The sequence below is a fragment of the Mus pahari genome, chromosome 4 (genome assembly GCF_900095145.1).
Source record: "Mus pahari chromosome 4, PAHARI_EIJ_v1.1, whole genome shotgun sequence".
NCBI classification, from domain to species: Eukaryota; Metazoa; Chordata; class Mammalia; order Rodentia; family Muridae; genus Mus; species Mus pahari.
Window position 1 is genome coordinate 124,443,364 of NC_034593.1, and position 17,081 is coordinate 124,460,444.

A 17,081-nucleotide genomic window follows, 5' to 3' on the forward strand; every position below is an offset into this window, starting at 1 on the left:
GGAGGAGGAGGAAGAGAAGGAGGAGGAGGAGGAAGAGAAGGAGGAGGAGGGGGGGAGGAGGAGGAGCAGGAGGAGGAGGAGGCGGTGATAGTGGTGTCTTCCTGTCCATAACATGTCAGAGCTGCTCTGCTGCACTGAAGCAACCAGGAAGACCAGCACCATCTGCATCCCCCGCCTCTGCCTAGCATGCTTAACTGCTTGAGTCTCTCAGTGGCTGCACATGAACTACAGAAAGTTCTCAGTCACTCAGAAGAGCAAGTGGAGAAAGCAGTGGGTCCCCTCTGCTGGGATGTCCTGTTGCTAAAGGGCAGATCTATAATCCTACTTCACATAACAATATGCTGCGTATCAGGAAGGTCCGAGGTCCAGCCTGTAAAGGCAGCCAGGTTGTAGGCCTAGGGGAGAGGTGGACTTACCTGGAATGGTCTTATAGGGTCGTTTACCACATTGTGGAAGAACTGGTCATGTCAAGAGGAAAAGCAGACAGGGAAAGTATCTGCCGCAGCTTATGCATGCAAACACATTGTAGCCATACCTGCAGGCAAAATCTGGATTAAAAAGCCTAAGGTGTTTAATTCAAAGTCTAAAGTATATTTGATCTGTTAGAGAAATGTAAATAAGGAGACAAGCAGATTGAAACCATCTTTCCTGCAGTCGTCCACATGCTCTCTTCAGCCTTCTTGTTCACACACAGCCTGCAAGCACCCTCTGTACAGAGTCCTAACCCTCTGCTGTCTACTGATCCACATCTATCATGAAATCTTATGCAAGATTATGGTTTCAGTGTTCCTTCATGACTGACAGACTAGGGTAAGGGAGTGTGGGGAATTGCTGCCTCCCCCTGTAATGTCTATATAATGTCTAATGTCTATATAACTTATGGGATATTTTATTTTTGCTGTATTTTATTGCTCTGTAGATTTTTTAAATCTTTTTAAAATCATATTGTATGCTTCTACCCAATTTATCAAAGCCTTCCTGATAGAAGTAATGCATTACATTTATCATATCGCCCTACTCAGCTTGGCCTGCCCTCTAGCACAGGAAACAAACCATGCCCTTGTCTTACGTTTCCATCCCTCTGTGGAATCCCTGAGTCCAGGGCTCTGATACAAAGTACACACATACATGTATGTGCAGATGAACCGAGGAAAAACTCTTTACAGTTTGTAAAAGAGAACTAAATCCTTCTTACAAGCCGTATTTACTGTGACAAAAGGCAGGACAAAGCAGTTGAGGAAGGAAGGAGGGTGCAGCTGCCCATGGTGCAAAGATCAGGATGGCTGCCAGAAGGAGATGGCGGGAATGCGAGAGAGAGAGAGAGAGAGAGAGAGAGAGAGAGAGAGAGAGAGAGAGAGAGAGAGAGGAATGCTGGTGCTCAGGTCATCATTTTCTCTCTAGCAGTTTTAAACAGTGTTTTCCACTGGTTACGTTTATAATCTGGGTTTCCGTTTTAATGAAGCTTTGATATTGCAGCTTTCTTCTTTAATTATTTTTCTTTTTTACTCTGGGTACATGAGGATGGGTGTGTATGACAGCAAGCGTGCACACCAAGGCACACATGTGTAAGTCAGAGGACACCTTCCCGTCCTTCCTGCATGTGTGAGCCTCATCTGACTCAGAGAAGAACCTGTCCTCAGAAGCAGGGAACCGGTTTCCAGAGTGCTCTGTGGCCGTGCTGGACCCCAGCAACATCTGGATGTGTGTGTGATTAACGGTGACTCCTGAAGACTTCCTAACCACCTCTCCTCTTTTCTCTCTGTGTCTGGCAGTTACCCGGCTGTGTGTGACTTCCTGCAGCACAATAATTTGTTGTCCATACTCCGTGCCCACGAAGCCCAGGATGCAGGGTGAGCAATGCCGAGGGACTGTCAATGATAACCATTTTGTCGGGTGTTCTTCCGCTAGCTTAGGCGGTGCCGACCCCCCCCCCCCGTGTTCAGGCTTATACCCAGAAGGAACTACTTTTAAAATGCGCTTCTAGCAAAACAGACATGTGGATTGGCAGGAAGGCATGACTGCTGCTGTCTGCTTTTACATTTACGTTTATGAACGTTAAGTTCATACCATACATTAAGTTTACGAATCTCTTTAACATCACTCCATCTTTAGAGTGAAAAAGTCGGTTTCCATTTGTTTTCTCAAGAACTTGCTTTCTTAAAGCCACCTCCCCTTACTTCAGGTTTTTGCAGTTACTATAATGTCCAGGAGAGACGTCATCGGCTACTTCTTGGTCTCAGTTCACAATGTGAATGCGCGTCACAAATATTTAAAAAGGCATAACAAGTTGTGGAAGTTTTATAGTGGTGACATGCAGACATTTACTGAACAAAAGAAAACGAAATACCATGTTCTATCAAATAATTCTCCAGAATTCATTTTGTATTTGGTAAACTCTTAAAGCTTAGTTTTAAGAGTCTGGAAAATTAAGAAATGCCAAGTGTTTACCTTGTCAAGTGTTAGTCTTGAACCTGAGTGAGAGAAAGAAGAAGGCAGATTCATCTTAGCAATTGAGGTCTGATCGCCTTTCCTGTCAGGCTGAAGGGAGAGGCCTTTCATTGCCTTTAAAAATAAAAATAAAAATAAACCCACCCCTTTGAATTTTGAATTTTTTGAAATGTAAAAGCACTCCTTTTAAAATCTGCGTGCTGAACTGAGGTGTTTGTGCCCTCTGACTGTGTTCCATAAGGTACATGTCCCTGAAACCTGACAAATTCAGGTTCTTGTGAGTGGTGACTTAGCAGGTAGGAGCTGGGTTGGCATTGTAGTCAGTGTGTTGTCACTGATCATTGCAGTAACCTGTTTGTTCATGCACATATTCAGGGTTGTTCACACTTTTCAGGGTTGCAGTGAGCCATGTTGTTCCGGTGTCTTTTCTATCATGCTAGACATTGAGAACAGATGTTTATTAACTGTATTACACACAGGAGATAGTTTGCTTACATAGAGGTGGTTGACTTGATCAGCTAATGTCAATTAACATCAAATGTTTCTTTAAAATGAGTTTTTTTTAAATGAGGAAATTGAGAACATATCATGTAGTTTTGTTTTTTATTTGCTTGTTTGTTTCCTTTTGGTGAAGGGTAGGAATACATGTGCCTTGACCCACTACTTTTAGGAATCTCATTGCTCACTTACAGAGTCTGTGGTCTGTTTTCAAATAAAGTTTTCTTTTTCCTTTGGGAAGGGAAAAACCTGTTTTCCTCACTTCCACTATGACAACCTCTGCCTCTGCCCCAATAAAAGCATAATTCCATAAACAAGATACATCTGAAATAGATTTAAAAGGGTTTTAATAGGGTGTTTCTTTTGGGAAAAGTTAATGTGTATTTCCAGAAAGAAAAAAAGTCAAAATCTGCTTAAATTTAAACCTTTAATGTGGCTGTCTGTATAAAGGTACAATTTGGGTTACTTTTAGAACTCAGTTACATTAAGATACCAGAAACAAACAAGCAAACAAGCCAAGAACTGATAACATATTGATATATAAGAATGCTTCTAAACTGATATTCCTCAATGTATAAGATAAAAGTCATAAAGTTATTGTCATGGTGATAAAACAAGAGCCCCCCACCTCTAGTTCTTTTTTTTTTTTTTTTTTTGGTAGGTAATTGCAGGGTTATATTATGAATTCTTTTTATCCTGAAAGAGGAGAAGTAGCAGGATGGCTTCCCATGGATGTTCATTGATTGATTCTCACCCTGGTGAGACAATAATCTTTGCTGTGCAGACACCAGCAGAGCCTGGTAATAAATAAAGTTCTAAATAGAAAGTCTCGGTAAAATTCATGGTTTTAATGAGATATTCTTTGAAGGAAAAAAGAAAAAAGAAAAACAACCCATCATTGTGTCTTAGAAAAATCACTAGCCACAGGTTCCTATGTGGCCTTATACAGAATAGTTTATAGAATGTCTGGCCTGGGCTTAGTGTTCCTCTTCTTGTCTCTTTCAACTGGCTTGATTGGTCACTGTGTGAAAACCACCATGGTCTTCGGTAGCCTCTGTCTTTTCTGTTGAATGCCTGAGAAAGAATTAGAACTCTACTGAGTTCCTCCCATCCCTGAGCTTTGCCAAGTTTAAAAGATGTACCCGTTTGGAAACCACAGGTGTGATTCTAGGTTAGCATCCTTGTCGCTCCTGATCAATGTCTATGTTCAAAAGACTTAGAGAGGCTTTATTTAACACTCCTCATTGGAGCCTCTTGGCAGGTGTGTAAGTTGGTGTCCGTGCTCAGCCTGCTTATGACCTTGTGCTGGTTGTCTGCAGGTACCGCATGTACAGGAAAAGCCAAACAACCGGCTTCCCGTCTCTAATCACCATCTTCTCAGCACCAAACTACTTAGATGTGTACAACAACAAAGGTAAGTGTGACACCTCGGTGGCGTCCTGAGTAGTTGTGCCTTCATGCTTTAACTGATTTTGACCTGAGTCTTAACAGTTTTTAATTAATTTATTTTTTACACTCCATATTCCATTCCCCACCCCACCCCCATCCATCCTCCAACTGCTCCTCATCCCACACCTCCTCCTCAACCCCTCTGTCTCCAAGTGCATGTCCCCAGCCCCCCACCCCACCTGACCTTTAAACTCCCTGGGGCCTCCAGTCTCTTGAGGGTTAGGTGCATCATCTCTGAATGAACACAGACCCGGAAGTCTTCTACTGTATGTGTGTTGGGGGCCTCATATCAGCTGGTGTATGCTGTCTGTTTGGTGATCCAGGGTCTGAGAGATCTTGGGGGGTCCACATTAATTTAAAGACTGCTGATCCTCCTACAGGATGGCCCTTCTCTTCAGCTTCATTCAGCCTTCCCTAATTCAACCACAGGGGTCAGCTGTTTCTGTCCATTGGTTGGGTGTAAATATCTGCATCTGACTCTTTCAGCTGCTTGTTGGGTCTTTCAGAGGGCAGTCATGATAGGTCCCATTTTGTGAGTGCTCCATAGCCTCAGTATTAACATTTTAAACTGTTCTTTTTTTTTTTTTTTCAATCCATTATAGAAAGTGATTCAAATATTCAGAGGTGGAGTCCATGCACTGATACTTTTAAAATATTTCCTACATTTTGTTTAACGTATAGTAGAGATGCTATCTGTTCTCTGATAAATACAGACTTTCTTAAAAAAAAAAATAAAAAATTCATTGGAGGTAACAGTAAATCATGCTCCTTTAAAAAGCTAGGTTTATATACTTATGTGTGATTATGTTTGTTCAGCAAAGGCCTGTCTAGCCAAAGAGAAGTCACAGCTTGAAGTTCCAATTATATTTATTGAGCCCCTATTGTGAGTCACTTTCTGGGCTGAGCAAGTACAGCAGATTCAATTCCTTCAAAAGAATCTTCAGCTTCAGGGTATCTCTTAGCTGATGCTCACCCTTCCGGTATGCAAAGTGAGCGCCTGTAGCCAGTTGTCACTCAAAGAATCACTCAACCAGGATGTCGTGAATCACGATACAACCCGCAGTCTATACAACCCACTTTCTTGATGAAATTCCCTACCTGCTTTCTGAAACAAACAGGTAAGCCAGAGGCCATCATGTCCTTCTATAAGCAAAGGAAAGATGAAGGGATAGGGACATTCCTTTCTCCAGAAAGTTGTCCTGATCTAAAACTGACATGTCCTACCTTGTTCAGAGCAGATGCTAAAATGTGGAGAAAGGATTAAGTCTAGTAGCCATTGGTCTGGGTGTTATGGGGGTGTTGTCTCTGTGATTTTTAGATGTTAAGAAAAAGAGAAATCAGTCAAATAATATTGAGGTGAAGTAGAGTTCAGGCAGGGCAGGGGAAAGGCAACCTTGTGTCTGAGCATCTTTGAAAGTGGGATCCAAACAGTTCCTAGACTATAGCTAATGTGATAGGTATCCTTTCACAGAACATGGGATCCAGGCCTTGACCCTGATAGCAGCCAGAAGCCAGACTAGGCCACCTTCCTCAATGGGACAATTGAATAAATAGTAGTGAGAAACAGGGAAAGGGGATTCATTTCCATGTGCCCATATTGGGAACAGGAACAGAGAGGTCTACTGGCCCTGCCATTCCAAGTGCATCTTTAGGGTCCTAACATAAAATGGAGAACAAGGGATATGTATAGTGAAGCTGTCCTGGTCACAGTGTGGTCCAGGCCATGATTGCCATCTGGCTCTGGCTTCTCTTACAGGGTGATCTGACAGTTGTTAGCACTAAATGGATTCTCTTTCCAGGGCACACGTGTCCCCTCTGGCTAGCACCAGGCTTCAGCTTTTCTTCTCCAAGCATGAGATTCCTGGGGAAATTCAACAGTGTGATAGCTCAAACATGGTGCATAAGTGTTCCTTTAGAATAGCATCCTTCGTGACAGGACAGTTACACTCTTGCCCGACGACGTCTGGAGTCCAGGATACCCTATAAAGGCCTTGACCTCCATTATTCCCACGTGTCTGTGGATTACTTGACAGCTTGCTGCATTTGTTGGCCTTATACACTCTACTTTGTCTGCATAGTATTTCCTCTTGCTCGTAGACGAACCCTGATCCCCATAAGTTCTAATGCTACCAGGAATCATGCCCCCTTCCCCATCTCTCTGCATTCGTCTTTTACCTGCAGTAAGTGGATTCTATGCTTAGACCGTCCCCTCAGCCCAGAGAGTGAGGAAGGCTAAATGGTGTTTACTATATAGCCATATAACCTTGTCTAAGGCCACATTGACTGTGACAGGCCTTGCTCTGAAGCTAAGGAGTGTGGATATCCATGGATATCCGTTCCAGCAAAGATGTACTGTCCTTAGAGAGTCAAGAATGCCCAGTACAACAGAGCATATTCTCTGTATATGTTGTGTGCTCAGAGGCAGTCCATAAAGCAGGAAGTTGGAGATTTACTAACAGTGTCTCAACTAAAGGGATCTACATGAAATGCATTCAACAAGAAGCAATTTTCTGAATAGTTAGAGAAAGCCTTATTTAAAATCTTGATCTAGGCATAAAAGAATGCTCAATTTTTGTAGGAAAGATACAAAATGTAAAGGCTAATAATTTTTTTAGGCAACAAACTTATTTTGAATTAATATAGTAAAAGCTAATTATTTGAATTAGTTAGGTAAAGGTTTAAACTGTTTCTCGGGGAGTGGACACTGGCTAGAACATTCACCACCATGTTCCTATAATGAACCTTAAGTGTATAAATTATCCATATTGTGCTGGAGCATTTCAGTCAGTTTTCTACTAAACCTAAGGAGCAGTGGGTGGCACACACTTGTCTCTAATCTCAGCACTTCGGAGGGGGGAGGCATTCTGATCGGGAGAGCAAGGTTATCACCAGCTAGCACTTTTCAGCCTAACCTGGGCTACATGGTATTAAAGTGCAGCAAAACAACAGACAGAAAGCACCAAGGAATACAGTGCCTTCCCAAAAATACTTTCTGGACAGATGCTGGCTAGCAAATAGCACAGACAGTTAAATAAAACCTAACCTATTAAAATCAGGGCCACTCCACGTCAATCCATAATGTCCTTAGACATTTCTCATTCTTCTGTGTAGCATTGTTTCCTGGTGCTGATAGCTGCTTCTCACACGCTGGCTATGTTGCCTCTTTGTGCGCAGTTAGGATGTGACAAGCCAAAGACTCGGGCACAGGAGGGGGTGCTCCACTGTCTTTGAGATTTCTCTGGATCTTTAGCTCTGATCTCTTGCTGTGGGTAAGCCACAGTCCTTCAGGAAGAGGATAGAATGTTTTCATTCAGGGAACCTTTTCATGAAGCAGAATTCCTCTCCAGAGAAAAGAGAGAGTGAAAGGAATAAAAGAAAGATGTATTCTTCAGTAGGAACATAATGTCAAAAGACTTTTGTGTCAGATTTCTGAAGCACTTTAAAGCTATTATGCTAGCAGCTTATACAATATATGGGGGTGGGAGTCCATTATTCACTGCTGCCTTGCAGAGTGTTGATTTGAATAAAATCGATGTTAACTAGAATTTTAAAAAGCCATGCAATAAAATTGAGTTGCAAGGCTCTCCACCACATAGTCAATGGAAGAATAAGAGTAAGGATTCTGTCAGTTAATCGTTGATAGAGATGATAACCACAAAGAACTTTAATTATACTCTAGCTAGTGGAGTGCCTGTAAAATAAGGCAATTTTAGAACTAATGCTAGCTGTGTTCAGATGTGTGTGTAACATGCAGTCATTCCTGTTAGTAACTTCCTCTTGCCTGTAGTTAATCAGCAGCATTTGGAAAGTTGGTGGGACTAAACATCTCACCCAGTGGTGGCCATTGCCTGTCCTTTCCCATCTGCCTTATTACAGTTACTTTCTCACTCACCCCCTGAGTATCTTCTCCCTTCACTCTGACAGCTTTTGCGAGATGCCGGGGCAAAAGATGGGCATTTAGATCCCAATTATCCCAACCTGCAAGAGGCCCATTTACATTTACTGGATGTGCATTGACAGCTCTATAAAGTGAAGGAGAAAAAATGATACTCTGTAAATGATGAATGGAGCTGCTTTGGGATTACATGCTGTGCAACATGGAAATTCCATCATCATTTGCATTTCCTGTTATTTGCTGCTACATGCTAGTGCATGGCTTCTCAGGAGCTGCCAAGAAGATGGTTGTCCTTTAGCTGTTCATTTGCAGTTTCACCACATATTACTTAGGATACACAAAGCATCCCCTTCCTTCTTTAAAACCTGCAAAAGCAAACTTTAGCAGGTTTCCAACTTACTGCCCTGAACAAATTTCAAATTTACATCGAGTCACATATCTCTTCACATTTAAAATAATTTGCTCACACCCCTATCCATTTCCGTAGAGTAAATACACCCAGAAGAACACAGCACTTCCACCCCTTCTTGTATTTATTCAGCTCTGCTGTGTGTATGTCGTCATTAGAGGCCAGTTGTTAGGGTCGTTTCAGACAAGTATTCACTGGCATCTGTGTAAACATTTCACATGTGGGAAACTCATAAAATAGAAAATCGCATACTAAGACATAAGATCTAATACACCCACTACATGTCTTAATTAGTTAACTGTGTATGTATGTGTGTTCGAGTACAGATGCGTGCTTGCTGTAGGATACCTGTGGCAGTCAGATGAAGGCTTTCAGGAGTCACTCATCTCCTGTCTCCTTGTGGGACCTGAGCATTGATCTCACATCATCAAGACCGTGTGTAGGCACCTCTGCATGCTAAGCCATCTCACCAGCATCTACTCTGCGTTTTAATTGAATCAATCCATATAGAGCTCAAGTGCCTTTGCTGGAACAGCATTCCCACTTTTGTAAGAAGCACCACTACCTAATGAGTGTAGCCAGTGAGGAAATTGCAAGCCTTCAGCAAAGTAACCCCACAAGAAACTTGCTTTGCATTGTTCACTGCTGATACGGTTACTGAATCTCATTTTTCCAGATTGTATAAAGTGAAGTATTATGAAAGTGCAGTGAAGAAACATAATGCATCTGTAAGCTAATATAACAATTTCTTAAAGTGTTTTTAAATGTATTGTATTTAGGTATATGGGTACATTATCTGAGTACATTATCTGGGCACCATCTACATGCAGTATCCAAGAAGGCCAAGAGGCATCAGATCCCCTGGAACTGGAAGTACAGGTGGTTGTGAGCAGCCATGTGGGTGCAGAGACTCCAACTAGGTCCTCTGGAAGAACAACCAGTACTCTTAACCACTGAGCCATCTCTCCAGCCACTTAACGATTTTTTACAATATCCCCCCAAATAATTGTATTAAGGGTAATAAGAATCAATTTTATTGATCCATTAGTTGTATAAAATGAGCCTGAGAGGTTTTCTTAGCGAGAGCCACATTACCCATTCTATCCAGATTTTGTTTTTGTTTTTCACTGATTAAAATTTTTATTTTATTTAATTTTTTGAGTTGCCATGCCTCTTCTCCATCATGTTGAACCCTGAATCTTTCACGCAGACCCACTATGGAGTGCTCTTTTGCTAGTTGAACGAGAACAACTGGGAATGCACCCTGACACACTAAATGCATTTATGATCAGTCCAATGATTATTAGATTGTTACACTGGACCTACTAATCTAGTATCCCACACACAGCATTTAACAAAGAAAAAAAAAAGCATATCTATATAGAATCAATGGGTGGATGGTATTGCAGACCCCAAGAGACTCAGTCTTGCGTTCCTTTGCTTCCATTGAGAATGGTGTTGCTGGTAGGTATGAGGCCATGTATAATAAGATAACCATGCCCAGGGGAGAGTTATCTGTGTGCAGTTTCAGGGCAGCCTTTCACTTTCAAGGCTGTGCCAAGCCTCCAGCTGGAGTTTGTGGTGGCCTCGGGTTGTCCCTGTGGTGGCATCCTTATTCTGAGTCATTATTGAGTCCATGGACCTCATTTCCTTTCTGTGCTGACACAGTGCATCTTTCCTGATTCCCACCTGTGCCTTGCCTCTAAACTTCTGCTCGTGCATAATTAGCTCTGGTGTTATGTCATTTGGAAACAGTCTTTGACAATTTCCCTACTTCCCTTTCCTGCCGTCTACCCCTCCCCCCCCCATCCTTACTTCTGTTTCCTTTCTTGACCTTCCACACAACTGAGTGTCAACTCATACCAATACGATATGCATGATCATAAATGAAGACAAAAAATGAATACATCTTCACCCTTTCCATTCTTCCACCACATTACCCCAAGTTCTGAATAATCACCATGTTTAGGATCGACTGCTACTATGCTTCCAAAGCGAAACACAGGAACTGTGACCAAAGATTCCCACCAAGAATCCACCAAGCAAATGGAAGCCCATCTTGCACAAGACCTGTGTCAGAAATCAAAAATTTAAAAACAGTGAAGGACTAGGAAGAGAACACAGCGATAAGATGTTTGTCTAGCACGCTCAAAGTCCAGGTCCAGTCCGAGAATAGACAGAAAAAGAAAAGAGGGAATCTTGCGTTAAAATGTGTGCGTATGTGTATGTGTGCGTGTGTGTGTGCATTGGAGTTCTAAGATTAGCTCATGTTTCTCAGAAGTATCTGCACACTCCTCTTCCTTCCTTGTGTAAAATTTTACACAAAGAATTATATAGCAAAGTTTGAAAAGTCTTATGAAGGATGCACATATACAAATAATAGCTATACGGAGATTAGAAATACCCTCCCATCTACTGACTAGGGAGAGGAACACACACGGGCATATTGTGATATGTCTATGTGCCCCTGGTATTTACAGTAGAACTGAGATCTCTAACCACACAAAAGTAACAATAATAACTAGCTCAGTAAGTCGACGATCAGTTTGCTTCATTACATCAAGCCTTGTGCTGTGCATATGTTTCTTACAAGGTGTTATATCCTTTAAATATGTAGCAAAGCTTACAGTTCACGAAATTGTGATCCAATTTTAAGTAGCACATATTATTTATGGCCAATAATAGTAAAGAGTCTTTGACTTACTCATTACATAAAACAGACTAATCATTAGCCTATGAGGAACTCTGTATTGGGTACTGGTTCACATAGTAAACCAGTTCTGTATCTCATACTAAAGAATATCACTGTGGTTAAATTATCAGGAATCTGAAGGCTTGAACTCTAACTCAACAATGACTTGAGCTTGCATTTTACACCTAAGTGTGTGAGGGAGAGAGTTACTCTTCACATTGATGGTCTTACAATCTTAAATGCAAAACATCAAACAGGACGTAGAAAGGAAACCATAAACTAAAGGTAGAGTTAGGTTTAGAATGCAAGGGACTGTGGAATCTGTTCATATAAGGCACGATATACTGTGGAGAAGTGTGCATGCCTCGAATAGACATGCATCTGTTTACATAGTAATAAATGGAAATCATATGGCCCAAATGTAGTCATTAGGGGAAGATACAGGGTATCTCTGACAAAGTCAGTAAGCCTTTCCCTGTGGAATGGTACACAGGTGATAGACCTCTCCTAGAAAGTATTGCAAGCACACAAGGCTTAGCTCAGGACTTTTTCTTCCAGTCTTTTCACCTCCTCTGTGAAGGTGGGACTTTGCAAAGGAACCTTTGCAAAGGAGTATGGTGATGCTAGTTTTTCTGCTAGAGCATCCATGGGTGGAACAATTGGAAGGAAATCACATCCCGGATCTGTTATGCATATTTTTTTTTCTGTTTCTGGATAGATTATGGCGATTGTACTTCTAGCAGTGCAGCATTTGTATCTTTCTTATTCTTATTGCTTTTCTCTCTCTCTCCTCCATCTCTTTAAGATGGAAGGAGATGATCAATTACAGATAAGGAAATGAAAGATGTTAACAAGGGTGAGAAGAATAATAAAATTCAAGATGTTTGCAGTCTCTCTTTGGATTTTGATGTTCTTGCTTCGTTACCAGCTTATCTGGTTCTTAATATTGATTGGGAATGGTGTTGATAGCTTTTATTATTTCATGAAATGAAAGTTGTTTGTGTATGCGTGTGTGCATGCATGTGTGCATGCATAAACCTCTTGGTTCTAGAGCTCTGACTGTAGTGCAGAGATTCAGTGCATGGTGAGGCATTGCAACAGCATAATGTATATGCTATATTCCTTGGGCACCACTGGATATTAGAAGCCAGCGATGCTACTGAAAGTACTAGAGGATTTCAGCTAAAGCTCCATAGTAGAGTCTTTGCCTTGTTTGACAGCATTGCAATAAGTAAATGAGATCCATTCCATGAGCAAGGCAGGGCCCTTGGTTGTCGCTTTTAAATGTACAGAAGCATGCCTCTGAAGATGGAATTCTGCGGGTATGATAAAGATGATTGCACTGAACTTGTAATTCTAAAATTAATTATTCTGATATCGCAAGAAGAGTGAGCAGCGCAGCCTCCACATGTGTTGGATTCCGATTCTTTCCATTGCCTTAGTCTCTTCTGGTAAATTTTCACACTGGCAGCTACATTTGTTCTGTGCTGTCTGGTGTGCTGTAAGTCCTGGAGAATAACTTAAGGCCCACAAATGTGTCACAGTATCTCTGCATCTCTCTAGGACAAAGTATAAGTGATGGGAGGGCTAAGGAACTTGCTGGTGGGCTAGAGAAGCTCGTGGTTGGTAGACAGGACATGTTTTTGTTGTTGTTGTTGTTGTTATTTCTTTGTTTCTTCCCAAAGTCTTAGCAGGTATTCACCAATTTTTGTGGAAATACAGTCATCTTTATTATGTTCACTGCACTGGCTGGGTGTGCTTGTGTCTCAAATATATCAGAGGAACCTGCACTGCTAGGGCTCCAGTTGCATTTTGTGATAGCGACAGTGAATAGCAGGTGTCAAGGAAGGAAGAAGGCATGGGAAGCGGAGGATGGAATGTTAACTGTGAATTTCGTGATTGTAGATGCTTCTGACTAATTGGATTTATTTTTTATGTATTGTGATGATGTGTAGTTATTGTGAAAAAAAAAACACGAAAATCTGTGAGTACCTTATAAATACGGAATTGTTCAAAGGATTCTCTCACAAATATGTCATGTTACTGGAGAAAAGAAAACCTCTTGTGATTCTGCATCTTAAGTTAAAGATTCACTTTTTTTTTTAATGCAGAGAATAAGGAACAGTCCAGTTAGTAATTGCCTAAACAATTACTGAGAACACTGCTCACCCATCTCATTAATAGTGAGGTTTTTTTTCTTCTGAACGTTTGTTGACATCACTCACATGGGAAAGAAATCGTATAAGGCTGCTCGATCAGCAGCTCTCAATCTGTGGGTCATGACCCCCAGAAGAGTCACTTATCAGGTATCCTGCATATCAGATATGTACATTATGATTCATAACAGTAGCACAATTATAGTTATAAAGTAACAACAAAATAATTTTATGTTGGGAGTCATCAGAGCATGAGGAACTGTGTATTAAAGGGTTGTAGCATTAGGAAAGTTGAGAACCACTGGTCTAGATAAACCAACATGTTCGGGTAAGGAAACTGAGCCCTAATCTAGGGACTTTAAGTGGCCCTGAGCATCCTAAATAATCATTTATAGAATATACTACTAACTGTCCAGGCTCATGGCCTTCCGGACTTCTGCTTCTCTATATGGAGCGTAATGTGCAAAGAAAAGGAGCCTGTCCAAACTTTGATAGGCATTGAATGCTTTGGGTCTTCATGGTAACTGTATATATACTAGCTAGATGATTTGTATTTGAGCCAAAGTTGACATTTACTGGTTTGAAAGTGTAGTTGAGTAACTCCCATCACCTCTCTGCTCATTCTCAATTCTCCAATCACGAGAACCCTTTAGTAAAACGTTGCGATTATAAAGGTCCAAACCAAATGCTCTGCTGCGCCTACCGGCTAAGTGAAGCTACTGTAGAAATGCATCATTCCCATGGTAAATAGACGAAATGAGCAGTAGTACCTTCTTCAGGCGGTACTGAAGTAAACTGTGGTGAGCCCATGTTGAAACATCTCCCTTTTACCTCACTGCTCTGCAGAACACTAAGTTCTCATCAAGTTGCTCACCACCAGGCCTTCCTCCGAATGTGAGTTTGCATCCCATTTCATGGCAGCATGTACTTTGGCAAACGTCAAACCATCTTTAAATATGAATACCACATCCAAAGTTAAATCAGTATCACCCCTAGGACCAGCCTCCGTTCATGTGTAATTTATGAAGGACAGCAGGGAACAGTAGAACAGGAGTGGGTTTCCTGTCAGGGAAGAAAGTGGGTGAGGTGTGTCAGTTTGGGGTTGCATGACCTGAGCAAGTTGCTCCATTTCCCAGCTGCAGTTGCTCCGTCTGCAGCCATGGGGACACACACACACACACACACACACACACACACACACTGCTCCTCAGATTTTTAGGGAACAAGTGAAATATTATAGAAAGCTTCTCTCTGTTCCCCATCTAGGGCAGTGTTAATTGCCATATAGTTATGGCTGGGTAGCAACTAGGAATGGACCCTGAGACCCTCTGAGAATACCACAGTCCACAGATGCTCAAAGACCTTGCATAAAATGGCACCATGCATGCTTACCTTCCACACATTGTCTCCCATCACTCAGAACGCTGCCTACATTGGTTGTGTTCTGGGAGAGGTTGCTGTGCTTCATTTTTTAGGGGCTGGTGGCCAGAGAGGGAAGTTGGCACATGTTCAGTATGCACACACTTTTTGCATAGGGTCCTGGCAGGGTCTATAGCAAAGGCCACCCTTCCTTCCTTTTCCTCTTCCATGCCACCAACCTGATGTTAATAACAAATTGGAGGGGGGGGGCAGTGAAGGGGCAATTACTCTGAAAAGTCAGGCTTGAGCCTTAAAAGATTTTTTTTTTAAAGATATAAAAACAAATGCGATGGTAACAAATTCTAAAAAAAAAAAAATCATTAGCATGAATCCTTTGCTCAGATAGGTAATGTCAGACACGAGCAATACTTTGTCCTGAAGATCAGAAGCACTGATACGGTAATTTGTCAAGGAGTTTTTATATTTCGTTTTGCCAAATGGCATGTTGCATAAATAATAGAACAATGCCAAACACAATTTCCAGAAGCATATGTAGGATTCAGAATTCTACCAGAAGAAAAGAATTTTTACTGCCTTGCTAACTGTACCATCTGTGTTCCCAAAGTGCCTGATTCTGTTTTCTGGGGCCCTATTAGTCTACTAGGTCTAGAATTCAAGGCAGTGGCCTCAATACATACAAATAGGAACTAACTGTCAGTCGTTAAAAGCAGTGGTGTATTTAGAATGTGACATAATACCTATAGTAGGCAAACCACAACATAAAATGATGTTTCTTTCCTGGACTCAGACGCCTATCAAGCCTACCTAAGAGATTAATGGTCATCCTGAGAAACAGTGTCAGAGACAGTGGTCATCCGGTGTGCATCCAGATCCAGGATACACAGGGTGAAAGCCACAAGTGTCTTGTGTGAAGGAGACCAACAGGATGAGGGACCATTCACTTGAAAGAATACTGTAGAAGGAATAGCGGCATCTGTGTAAGCCTCACAGATCGAATCTGAGTGAAGTGGGACAGGAGACACAAAAAACCTACAGCCTGTTTAATGATCCCTGTCCTTTAAATCAGGGGGAGAGGTTAAGCCAATACATATATGTGGAATAACCCTGATCAAAGTTCCTTAACAAGTGTGGTATCCATTGCAAACCGAAGGCTTTAGAATTCAAGGAAGGAAGATGCTCTGTCTATCAAAGGGAACCAGAAAGGAGAAAGGGCTTCACTGAACTGATAGCGTGGATTTCGGAGACAGAAAATATTCCAGTTGAAGGATCAGTTTGAAAACATTGTTATGTCAAAGACATATATATATATATATATATATATATATATATATATATATATATGTGTGTGTGTGTGTGTGTGTGTGTGTGTGTGTGTGTGTGTGTCAAAGACATATATACAAGAGGCTCTGCATTGCTGTGAAAGTCCAAACACAATCAAAAAATTTAATAGATACTAAAGGCTTTTGCTCTATTATCTGTCATCACCTGCTATAGCATATCCCCATATAAATGTCAGCCTAAAAGTACAAAGTACTAAACAACTTTCTGTGTATCCAACCAGTCAATGTAAACAGCCTGTTTTACGTCACTCGGGATCTACTCATTACACACCATCAATACAACACTCACCATGCTGGGGATGGATAATAAAAACCAAGTCTTGCATACAATGGGACAGGTTGGAAATGAGGCAGGATTGTTATTGAAGGGCTTTCATTCAGGGGAAAAATATCTTTGTTCTGTGTCTTAAGGTCAGTGAGTAGAAAAAGCAGGTGTAAGTTCAACCTGGCTCTGCTCCATGAGATAATGTTGTCAGTTAGTAAGCTAGGAGTCTCCGCTGAAGCACGTGACTCAACTGTCCCTGAGATTACTCACAGAGCCCTGTTCATCCTGTACGCATTGACCGGGATTGGCACTTGACTTTCCCTATGCAGTTAGGAGTAAGAGTCATGTGAGAGTCTCTGGAGTGTACAGATCCCACTCAGGGCAGAGAGAAGCAGGCAGCTTTGCTTCCAAAGGCCTTGGCTGCTACTCCCTATTCAGAAGTGGAGGCTAATCAGGGAAATGCAAATCAAAACAACCCTGAGATTCCATCTCACACCAGTCAGAATGGCCAAGATTAAAGATTCAGGTGACAACAGATGCTGGCGAGGT

At 41.6% G+C, this 17,081-nt stretch overlaps 1 protein-coding gene across 2 annotated transcripts in view; it reads left to right on the forward strand.

Moving 5' to 3' along the window:
* The window catches only part of Ppp3ca (protein phosphatase 3 catalytic subunit alpha), a 271,584-nt gene that overhangs the window by 216,035 nt on the left and 38,468 nt on the right, over positions 1 to 17,081 (forward strand). For both annotated transcript variants that reach the window (XM_021197089.1, XM_021197090.1), the window contains exons 7-8: positions 1,773 to 1,850; positions 4,266 to 4,360. In XM_021197089.1, coding sequence (XP_021052748.1) covers positions 1,773 to 1,850; positions 4,266 to 4,360 — 173 coding nt within the window. The remainder of the gene's footprint in view (positions 1 to 1,772; positions 1,851 to 4,265; positions 4,361 to 17,081) is intronic.